This window comes from Cervus canadensis, chromosome 5, assembly GCF_019320065.1.
Source record: "Cervus canadensis isolate Bull #8, Minnesota chromosome 5, ASM1932006v1, whole genome shotgun sequence".
Taxonomy (NCBI): Eukaryota; Metazoa; Chordata; class Mammalia; order Artiodactyla; family Cervidae; genus Cervus; species Cervus canadensis.
In genome coordinates, this window is record NC_057390.1 from 10,558,723 (window position 1) to 10,571,029 (window position 12,307).

At 37.6% G+C, this 12,307-nt stretch overlaps 1 protein-coding gene across 10 annotated transcripts in view; it reads right to left on the bottom strand.

The window, feature by feature from the left end:
- Window positions 1-12,307, bottom strand: part of ALMS1 (ALMS1 centrosome and basal body associated protein) — a 202,481-nt gene that overhangs the window by 9,758 nt on the left and 180,416 nt on the right. For 8 of the 10 annotated variants that reach the window (XM_043468172.1, XM_043468173.1, XM_043468171.1 and 5 more), the window contains 4 exons: window positions 3,973-4,090; window positions 1,717-1,920; window positions 1,037-1,266; window positions 149-332 (listed from right to left, as the gene is read on the bottom strand). In XM_043468172.1, coding sequence (XP_043324107.1) covers window positions 149-332; window positions 1,037-1,266; window positions 1,717-1,920; window positions 3,973-4,090 — 736 coding nt within the window. Of the gene's footprint in view, window positions 1-148; window positions 333-1,036; window positions 1,267-1,716; window positions 1,921-3,972; window positions 4,091-6,627; window positions 8,444-12,307 lie in introns of those variants that run through there. The other 2 variants (XR_006269379.1, XM_043468174.1) reach the window with 2 other exon arrangements.

Consider the following 12,307-nt stretch of genomic DNA (forward strand, 5'->3'; position numbering starts at 1 on the left):
GGTTCTGCTATCTAAGGAGATTTGAGTCTCAACAAGCAGAAGTCTCTTTCTGACCTGTAACTGGTCTGGCATTGAGCAGTGCCACCTTGCATGAAGCAGACCTTGCCCTCTCCACCAAGCAATCGGAAAGTGAACGGGCAGAGCGTACCTCTCTTACGGAGCAGGTGCACGGGGTCCCGGTAGCCCTGCCATTCTTGCACAGTATTGAACAGTGCCTCCCGCTCACTCTGTAGCATATTCTGCAGCTTCCTCTCCTGGACTATTAACTTCAGGCGCTTTATCCGTTCCCCAGAGCGGGAGATGAAGTCTGGTCTGTGAAGCTGAAGTGATTCCTGAGGAGAAGAAAAAGCCCCCAACCTCATATTAATGATGCAGTCTTTTCTCCAAGGGCCTAAAAAAACCATACCTGCCCAGCAGGTTTGGAAAGCCTGTTTGTAACTTACAGAAAATACTTAGAGCTGAAGGATGATCTAACAACTCCCTGAGTAGCAGAGTTCCAGTAGGAAAATCAGAGGGATCAAAGAAATGCCTTTGGAATAAGTCAAGAACTAAGATTATGGCGATTACAACTCTCCCCAATGTGGATGGGATAAGGTTTGGCTCACTGTGTGATTTTAATTTTCCCTTCAAAGAAATACATCTTTAAATAACATTTTCTTTGACTCCCAAGTACTTATAAAAAAGAGACCCTGTGCTAAGTAGAAATAGGAGTTATATAAATGGAGGAACAAATATAAGACTGATGCAAACATCAGGCCTCTACTCCACTCCACGTGCAGATATCTACCTACAAACCCAATGAGCAGCTGCACAACATCTTCCCTTCTATTGCCTTGCCCTGCTCAGATACTGAGGGTGATACGTGATTTATAACACTAACAGTAAGGCAGCCTTTGATTAATGAGTGTGAGAACAGATTAACTGTGGAGGTACCAGAAACAAGGGTCACATGACTATACTTCAGCATGCCAAGTCACAGGTTTACCCTTTCTTCCTCCTTAAACATATAGCTAAAATTAATTCAATCTCACTGTACCTGGAGGGTTGCTCTCACAAATGGCTTCAGTGGATCTTTGCCTGGGCCGGCTAGTGAACTGTGACTGTCCATGTGCTGTCCCTGCCAGTTCTGTTCCCGCAGTGGCTCCCTCCAAGGTTTGGTGTTGGTTATTGGTGCAAACCAGGAGACACCAGGGCCATGAAGCTTGGGCATGTTTTCCTTCTTAGGACCAGACTTCATATTTTCCACAGGAACAAACCATGAAACTCCTATAGGAAATATTTTTAAGAAAGAAAAAAGATTTTTCATTTTTCTCATCAGAAACATATGCATAACATAGGCTCTCAGGGAATCAGCTGTCAGGGGCCAGCAAAATGCCCTAGAGTCTGCTTACTGCAGGTATATAGACTCTAACTGTAGCATTAAATACAGTCAGCCCTCTGTAATACATGCATGCAGAATCCCTGCATTTGAGGGACAGTGCTAGGTCATTTTATATAAAAGACTTGAGCATCCACAGCCTTTGGTATTCAGGAAGGGTTCTCGATCCAAGCCCCTCCAGATATAGAGAGATGACTGTACTTTGAAAATGGGCCAAGGTGGTGCGGGGGGGAAGACGGAGTCAACATTAAGTTGTTTAGAAACGAAGAATCCTAGCATTGCAAGAGAACGGAAATTCACAAGTTTTTCTACTGAGAAAGCATGACTTAGAAGCTGACCTTCACAGCAGCTCTTCTTGTTCTTCTTTAACTTTTTGTCCCCAAGGTAACTGGTAAGGAGCCTCTTCTCTTCTATTTTTTCTTCTGACCAAGAAGTCACATCACTGTCCTCTTCTACTCTAGCCTCACTAGAACTTGGAGTTGGGAAAGTCATTCCAACATCTCGAGTGTTTTCTCTGACACCATTCACAATCTCCAAGTTACCTGAGGGTAAAGATCACAGACTTCTCTGAGAAAAGCCTTGAGATTTAGTTGGCAGGTGCATTTAAGTCAGTAAATGAAAACTTGAAAAGAATTAATCATTTATTTTCTATTCTGTAAAGAAAAAGAATTGAGATCTATAATCTTCATAACTACATCTGGTAAAATAGGGAATTCCCGAGTGGGCCAGGGGTTAGGGTTCAATGCTTCCACTACAGTGGGCATGGGTTTGATTCCTGGTCAAGGAACTAAGATCCCACATGTTGTGCAGCGTGGCCAAAAGAAAAAGTAAATAAATAAATAAATCTGGTAAAATAGTCAAAACAATCATCGAGACACATTTTTAACAAGTATCATCATGTAAAAATATTTGTTGAAGACAGTGCTCTGAATGAGTATAAGCAAAAAGACAATGCAATCAGAGTTGAAAGGTGATATAAACTGTTTTGGAATCACATTATTTGATTTACTACATCAAGCATCTTCAAAGTTTTATTGTAATTTCAGATACGTGAGATATCTCATTTTTAAGAACAAATTTAAGTTGTATTTTATCTTATTGCCATCAGAAAGAATCCTAAACTATGTTAAGTGATATACATGTTTTTCTTATTATGAGGTCTGCATAAAGAATGGTAGTTTCACTGCTGCCTAAACTATTACCACTAGTTTTTTTTAATTCCACTTCAGTAAATTAAAAAAATTTTAAGGTTTGAGAACCGCAGGCTACTGCCTCCTCTTCAGTGGGATGAAGAGAAGAGAGCGAGAAGACAAGGAATACGAGGGCAGAGAGATGGAGATGTGTGTGTCTGTGGGAGGAGCTCACTTCTGTCAGCTTAGATACTAGAGGGAAAGCACTACTAACATGGAGTCACTGGGAAAAAGATTTCAGTTCTGATCCCAAGTAAGAAGGACAGTAAACACAGTCACCAAGGTGAGGAAGAGGTTAACAGACGTAAAGACATGACTTGAAGGGAAAAATAATCAAGGGGCAGGTTCAATTCTGTTTTATAAAATCAAAACATATAGGAAGTCATAAAGTGAGAAGCCTCCTTCCCATTCTTGTCCTCCATTAAGTTTATAACCCTGTGATTCCAGAGAATTTCTGCACACATTCAAGCAATTCTCTTCATTTTTCAAATACATGTAGTAGCATGCTACATACTATTTTGTACTTTGCTTTTTCTTTTTAATTATGTATCTTGGGGATCTTGACACATTAGTAGCAAAAGCTACTTCATACTATGTAGGACTTCATTATGTGTGTTAGCCACTCAGTTGTGTCCGACTCTTTTGCAACCCCATGGACTGTAGCCCACCAGGCTACTTGGTCCATGGGATTCTCCAGACAAGAGTACTGGAGTGGGTTGCCATTTCCTTCTCCAAAGACTTCATTATATGGATATACAATAATTTATTTAACAATTTAGCTACTGATGGACATCTAAGTTGATTTTACTTTTCTGCTTGTAATAAAACAATATTTCAGAGGTTAGTTCTGTCATTAATCATTTGTCATTTTACATATATGCACCATATATCTATAGGCTAAACTCCAAAAGTAAAAGTGCTGGGTCAAAGTAATTTTGATAGAGACTGCCAAGTTGTTAGTCATAAGGGCTGCACTCCCAACTTACACACCAACTAGAATGTACCTATTTCCTTACATGCTTGCCCACAAACTTGCTATCAAACTTAAATTTTTGTCTATCTGACAGGTGACAAATGGCATGAGTATATATTTTTTATTAATTAAAAAAATTTACTAATTTATTTCATTCTGGCTGTTCCAGGTTTTAACTGTGGTGCACCAGCTCAATAGCTGCGCTGCAGCATGTGGGATCTCAGATTCCCGGCCAGTGACTGAACCCATGTTCCCTGCACAGCAAGGCAGATTCTTAACCACTGGACCACCAGAGAATATACTTGAGTATATCTAGAATATACTTGAGTATATTTTTAATCTTCATTTCTTTTGTTGTGAGTGACGTGAGTGTCTTATCACAGGTTAAAGAGCTACTTATATTAATATTTCAATGAAAATGTTTAATTTACCTGCTTGTACGCCCTTATTTAACATATGTGCATTTTGCTTGTTGCAAAGGGTAGAGTTCGAGCTCCAGAAACTACTGGTAGAAGATGAAACAGAGTCAGAAGAGACATGGTCTGCCACCTGGAAAAACAAGAGAGATCCTGTTACCATTACTTGTGGTCAATGGCCTAGATACCTACAGAATAAGAAATATACAAGTCACCAAGAGCCCTTTCTAATCCAGTTCAAATGGTTGAGATGACATTGCCAGGAAGCTTGCAGCAATGTGAACATGCTACTACGTATTTTGTGATAGAGAGGTGGATGCTGTAGTTAGATAAGGGCTCAAGCTGTTTTAAGAAGCTAAGCCAAGACTGGGTACGTTCCCAGGACTTGAAAAGGCTCTGAAGTGGGTGCTAGACAAAGATTAGCCTGGTGTGTCTTAAGAATGAAATTCTGAAGTGACACTATCACAAAACTGATAAGAAAGAGGGCAGAGGATAACTAAAGAGGTTGAGCGGTGAACTGCAGAGAGTGCTTTCCAATAAGATCCAACTTAGGCATTTATTCAAGGATAAATGCCAAAAAGCTTAAAGGCCCTATGAGAAGTCCTAAATGTGAGGAATATAGCAAAAAGCACTTGAATATTTGAGCCCCAAAGGCTTTTTAGTTATATTCAGAGCAAGTAGAGCAATGAAGGGAGCTGACAGTGGAATGTTTGTGAATAAGCAAAAGATTACCAAAATATAGTAAAAAAAAAAAAATTAATATAAAATGATATTTCTTAAACTGGTTCATCACAGCACTCTCCTGAGGAAGGGTCCTAACCCAGAACAATGAATTGGAGGTTGTAAGTGAGGGGTCTGGGAATCTACATTTTGAATAAATGCCAGGTGCTTGTCTGATTAAGGATGTTTGGTAGAGTAAATTGAAGCCCAAGTCAGGAAAGGAAACAGAGTGTCTCCTTCCCTGAACTAGACAAACTATATTTCAGGACCTTCAGGGAACTTGCAACAGATTCAGCAGCAGAGGAGCTATGTCTGGAGACAGGAAATTAATTTTTTAAAAGATAAGCATAGCAAACTGCAGGCTTTAAAAATGACGACCTATAAAATTCTAGAATGTATCACAAATTGTATTATTTGCAAGCATATCCAGGTTAAAAAAAAAAGATCAGCAAATTTTAGCCAAGGTTCACTAAAGCAGGCAGAATAAAACCCTGTCAGCTTAGCCTTGTTTTTCCTAGTAGACATGGTCATTTAACTGGTAGACCAGACTACATAGCAGAGAACTAGATTTGAATAAAACAACAAAACTTCTCATAGCATACTTGAGGGCAAGATGGAGTTATAGGGGCTGAAGGATAAGTTGATGGACCCAGCTTTCCCATATAAAACATCCAGAAGGGCCTAAACAGCTGTCAGGATCCCTAATAATAATAGGAATGATAGGCCAAATCAAACAAGGGATAATTGTAAAGCCTTACGCATCAGGCAGGAAGAATGGCAATAACTTTGATACAGTAGAAAAAGCTGTGTGTCTGGAATCCAAATACCTAAACCAGTCTCAGATCTTCCCTTTACTAGCTGTCTTTACTTGAGCAAGCCATAATCTCTGTTGCCAGTTTTCCCATCTAGAAAAGGGAACAGCTGCATTCCTGAAATTATGGAAGTGTTACAAAGACCAAGTGATTTAGACGCAAAAAAATGTAAAAAGCTAATATAAAATTAGGAGACAAAGATCATGTTAAACCAATATGTATGAAAGTGTGGTGAGGCAGATTTGACTGACTGGTAATACACTATAATTTTTCTGCAGCTGTTTTTTAAAAAAGGGGAGAATAATTTACACACTAAAATGGACTTTCAATATAAACTGTCAAATACAAAAAGCAGAGTTTGCTGCCATTTTTGTGAAAAGGGAAGAAAATATATGCAATATATACAGTTACTTGCCTTTCATGTACAAAATACCTGTGAAAGAAAAGAACCCAGATTGGGAAGGAAGAAGTAAAACTTCTTATTTGCAGATGACATGACGCTATCTGTAGAAAACACTAAGAAACCTACAAAGTATTAAAACAAATAAAAAAGTTTAGCCAGATTGTAGAATATAAGGTCAACAAGATAAAAAATCAATTGTATTTCTATATTCTAGCAAGGTGCAATCTGAAAATAAAATTAAGGAAATAAACTCCACTCACAGTAGCAACAACAAGAATGAAATATCAGGGAATAAATTTAACAACAGAAGTGCAAGGCTTGTACAATGAAAACTATAAAACACTGGTGGGAGAAATTAAAGGTCTAAATAAGTTGTGAGATATTGCATGTATGTGGAATGGACAAAAGATTTGAATGGATATTTTACCAAAGAAGATATAAGAGTGGCCAATAAACATGAGAAGATTTCAGCACTATCAGTCACGAGGGGAACGAACTGAAGTCACAGTGAGATGCCACCTTACACCCACTCGGACGGCTGTGACCAGAAAGATGTGCAGTGCTGGGTGCTGGCAGCAAAGTGGAGAAGCCGGAACCTTCACAACCTGCTGTTGAGAACGCAAAATGATACAGCTGCTTTGGAAGACACTTGGGAATTTTCTTAAAAACTAAACATAAACTTATCATATGACCCAGCAATTCCACTCCTAGGTATATACTCAAAAGAAATGATTCCACATAAAATTTTTTGGGTCCACACAAAAACTTCTACACAAACATTCATAGCAGTATTATTCATATTATTCCACCCCCCCAAATCAAACAATCCAAGTGTCCAACAACTGGCAATCAGATAAACAAAATGTGGCAGAGCCACACAATACTCATCAGCAATAAGGAGTACTGACACGTACTATAAGGGTGAATCTCGAAAATATCCCTAAAAAGCTAGGTACAAAAGACTAGCTATTATATAACTCCATTTATATGAAATATGCAGAAAAAAGGAATACGGGAGTTTGTCTTGGGCTGGGAATGTGAATTGGTTATAAACAGGTATGAGACTTTTCTGGGTGACAAGTGTTCTAAAACTGAACTGTGGTGACGACTACATGGCTCTGTAAACTTACTTCAGTAAAGCTGTTTAAAAATCCCTAAAGATATGCAAGAACTAGTAATATGAGTAACTCTGAAAAGATGGGTGCCGAGGGAACAGGAGAGGGGAGATACCTTATCAAATACTTAAATATTTTAAATTTTGTACCATGTGATTGTATTATCAGTTTAAAAAATGAGAATAAATAAAACAAAAATAAGGAACCTTCAATAAAGGTTTAATGGCTTTGATGAGATAGGAGTAAAACATATGTTAGGCCATAGAAGTGTTCTAGTTTACAGAAAGTGAAAAGTGAAGTTGCTCAGTCGTGTCCAACTCTTTGCAACCCCATGGGCTGTAGCCTACCACGCTCCTCCGTCCGTGGGATTTTCCAGGCAAGAATACCGGAGTGGGTTGCCATTTCCTTCTCCAGGGGATCTTCCCAATCCAGGGACCGAACTCGGTTCTCTTGCATTGCAGGCAGATGCTTTACCAGTTTAGTTTACAGAAAGGAGGATGATAAATCTGCTGTCACTATCTGAGGCACAGCATATGTAATTCAAAGGGACATGTTTAAAAACAGGATATCAACAAATAGACCCAGAAGCTCCCAACTTAGCAAAGTGGAGTAGAAAGGATCTACCTGTGAGAAGTGGTTCAATGAGTGAAGAAGACCTGAGAGAAAATACTTCAGGGATGGAAGTGGGGGCCTGAGATGTAGATTAGATCTCTTTTCTGTGCCTTCAGAGGGCAGAACTAGGAACAGTCAGGAAATCTAATACAGGCAGATTTTGGATCTTCTTAAAATATCAAAACCTTTGCCAACTAGTGCCTAGACAAATGAAATGAGATGCCAATGAGCAGTGAGTGAGTGGTGGAGCTGCTGAAGCAGAGGCTGGAGCACCTTACGGGGCAGACGCAGCAGAGTGAGGACGGTCCTTTCCAAGAACAAGTCTGAGGGCCTCCTGCACTCCCAAAGCACACAACTGGTCATGGTATGCACCACGGGGTGTGAAAGAACACACGTTTACTTCTGATTAAATGAGGAGTCTTGGTATGCATGTTTCTGCTTCCAGTTTAAATCTTTCTGATTAAGTTCATTCCTGCCTGTAAAAAGGTAAACATTTAAAAATAGAAAATAGTCTAAAAATAAATTCTTGCTCAACCAGATATATCTAGTTAACCCTCTAGTATGGTGAAAATCAAAAGGCCAGACAAAAACAAGTGTTTTCAAGGATATGGAGAAATGAGAACCTTCACATATTGATGCCTGGAATGCAAAATAGTAAACAATACTTTGCACAACAATCCGGTAGTCCCTCAGATGGTTAAATATAGACTTACCATATGATCCATAGTCTAGCCACTTGTAGGCATATGCCCCAAAGAAATATAAGCTATGTCCACATAGAAACTTGTATATGGATGTTCACAGCAGCTCTGTTAATAGTAGCCCCACAGTGGAAGAAATCTCAGTGTCCATTGACTAATGAATAGCTAAGTAAAATATGTATATTCATACAATGGAATATTATTTGGTCATACAAAGGAATGAATACATGCTACATTATAGATGAACTTTGAAAATATTAAGTGAAAGAAGCCAGTCACAAAAGATCACATATTATGTCCATTTACACGAAATGTTTAGAATAAAGAACTCAAGAGAGAGAGGAAAAAAAGCAGATTAGTAACACAGCCAGGGAAGGGGCAAGAAATTGGAAGAAATGACTGCTAATATGTATAGGGTGTTTATGGTAGGTATTGAAAACACCTTAAAATTAAATTGGGATGATGGTTGCACATTGCTGTGAATATACTAAAACCCACTAAACTGTACACTTAAAATAGCTGAATTTTGTGGTGTGTGAAACACCTCAAGAAAGCTATAAAATGTGTATATTCATGTATGCAAACTGAAATACAGGCAGATTATGAAGTCTTTATTTGGAGAAAAAATGCTGCTCATGCTTGGTGGTCTTCTATCTCCTGTTACTGAACCAGGGATACAAGAACAAAGGAAGGTACCAACAGCATCATTTTCACACAACAGTGAACAGTCCTAACAGAAACGTGGGCACCGGATACTGTATGTATGGTCGCACTGTATACACACCACGGCAGAGCTAAGTGCGAATGGTCAGAATGATGCAGTCATGCCATGTGACTTCCTCAGATTCAAACAGTAATCACAATTCACAGCCTTGCACTGTGTTTGACAATCTGTGCTGAGGACCCAACACGGGACAGAACGTAATTTTTGCTGAATTCATTTACAGATGCTGTTGGTAACCCACAATAACCCACCTTCCTTAGTCCAAGGGAGAGTCTTAAGCATCTCCTATAGTGATCTCAGCATCCCTCATGGCCTGGAGGTGAATCAGCCCACTCAGTTCACTGCAGTTGGGCTTACACATAAAGATTTAAGTGACTACAAGTCAAATGACATTACCAGCTACCATGGTTTTTAAGTTTCTGTTGCAGAGTTGAAAGGAGATACATACTGGCTGACTTCTTCTGTTTTAATTTCTATTATTGCGAGAGTGAACTCACCTGTTGATGCCTGATTACAACTGGGAAAAAGGTAACTTCCACCATCTCAGAGATGTTTCAGGTTTTTTGTTGTGCTTCTTAATTAAAATCTAGGTGAAATTCATTCCCATATTCGTTGATCAGACACACCATCAGATAGACCCAGAAAAAAAAGGTTTTCAAATACTTGTTTTTCAGGTGGAAACTGAGCTTAGGAAAACATATCACATGTAGGAAAAAGTCTATGTTTTCTTACACAACTTTATATGGCTATTCTTCATGTATGAAGGTTGTTACTGTTGACCTTCTGCCAGCAAGGTGCCTGCTGAGAGATACTTTTCTCATTTATAACTACTGAAGTTTAGTACCAGAGATACACATTGATAAAGCAGAGTAAAAATTAGAAATACAGTCAATAGCACCCAAAGACAGTCTTTCTTGTGAAGTTTTTAGATATGTGCAGCTCAAACTGGCAACTGTAGATTCAATACTAAAACTTATTAACCAGTAAAAGATGACACAATCACAAAGTCTGTGCCCTCAAAATAACATTTTAACATAGATTTAATTCTGAGAGGCAAGATTAAATCTTAAGCAGAACTCAGGTGAGAACTATTATTCACCACTAGAAAATCAGAACTGGTCAATTATTTCTGCAAGTATGGTAGACGCTAACTGTAAAATATCCTGCCCCCTAAATTAAAAATGTATTCTGCCTGCAGAAACGTCCTCAGAAAATTTCTTTTCATTCAAAAATGAATAAAGATGGCAGAGATGTAATGAATCTGGATAATGCCAAAATTCAAAGTAAGGCCATGAGACTCTAGAGTTAAAATGTAGCAGCAGTACTTGTCATCAGAACTGAGGTTAAAAATCTCTAACAGGACAGTAAAGTTTTCCAGATAATGGTTGGGTTTGGGGTAGAGAAGAAAGAAAACCAAGAGCTGAAGACTTCAATTAACATATGAGAAAAACTAGAAGGTTAGAAAATGATCATTAAAATTTTATAGAGGGTTGTAGAGCTAGATGACATGAGTCTCAAAAATTATGGTCTGGAAGTGGTCCTCTCACTCTTTTTTTCTTCTCTGCATTCTCTCAGATCTTTCCTCTTGGCTTTAGTATTTATAAGGATTATGATCACCTTTACATGGATGGCTCTAAAATCTTTATTCCACTCATGAGGTCTTATATATCTATGGTTTTAGACATTTTCACTTGGATGCCCTGATCCAACTTCAAGTTTAATAAATAAAACTCCAAATTTCATAAGTCAGAATTAGTTTCCTCTTATCGCTCCATTTTGATTACCTTATCACATAGGATTTTAGTTGCTTTGGACAGAAATTTCAAAAGAACCATGGCTATTAATTACCAAATCCAACTGATAAAAGCTCAGCTTAAAAACAATATTAATTTTTCTCATAAATTAACTTGTGAATATCACTATCTTATTTAAAAATCTGACAATTAGCTAAATATTAGGCAATAAAATTATACCTAGACACACCAAAATAAATTCCACATGGATTAAGGATTTAAGTACATTGTCTTCTACCCTAACATGATAAAACAACAAAAAACCCCAAGGAGAATGCTTTCTTATAATCGAGGATGGAGAGACCTTTCTCAGCATGTGACAAATACAGCTGAGTATACAACAATGCTATCACACCATTAGATGGTTTTAGACAGTGCGTGCTCAGTCACGTTCGATTCTTTGCGACCCTATGGACTGTATGTAGCCCGCCAGGCTCCTCTGTCCATGGAATTTTCCAGGCAAGAATACTGCAGTGGGTTACCATACCCTTGATTAATATCATATAATTAACACTCAACAATTAATAAAAATTCTTCAGAGAAAAATGTGTGAAGTATATAGGAAGTTAATTCTCAAAATAAGAAATGTAACAAGCAACCTCTAAAATCTAATATTTAAAAATGTAATTTAAAGCAATGAGTTTTTTCACACATCAGATTCACAAATATTAGAAGGACTGATACTACTCAAACCTGTCAAAGGACTGAAGAAACATTCCCTCATCTTGTTGGTGGACACATATATTTGTACAAACTTTCTGGAGGGCACATAGTTAGGGGTGGGAAGGTCTATAGATTTATTGATGGTCTTTTAAATTTCTGTTGTTAATGACCTACTTAGATATTTTCTTAGAAAATCATCCATCTAATTTAGGTTTTAAAATATATCAGCCTAAAGTTGCACATAGTAATCTTCTTTAAGAAAACCACATCTTTGACTGGAGTTATATCCTTCTAACCTATTAACACTGACCCTTTTCCTACAGTCACAATAACTAAAGATTTGGTCTTTTTAAGAGGAAGATCTTGGTTATATTGATCAATCTGGGGGACTGATTTTTAGAATGCTTACTTTTTAAAAATTATTTTCTAGTTGAATTTAGCTCAACTAAAATATTAAAGGCTCTATATTTTCCTCTAAATATAGGTTTAGTCATATCCTGTAAGATTTGGATATTGCTTTGACTCTCATTAATGAAAAAAAAATTCTACAATCTCAATTTTTAGTTATCCTATAGCCCAAAAGTTTAGAATATTTTAAATTGTTTCTTTAAAAAAAATTACAGGCATTAAATACCAACCTTACTGTATTGTGGTTAGAGAATATAAGCTTAGTTAGTAATATACTTTGGGGATTTATCAACATTTTGCCTAAGTGTACAGTTAATCTTTGTAAATATTCCTAGGGCATTTGGAATAACTGTGAATGCTGTGTTTTAGGAATAAAGTTTTATATAGATATCTTAAATC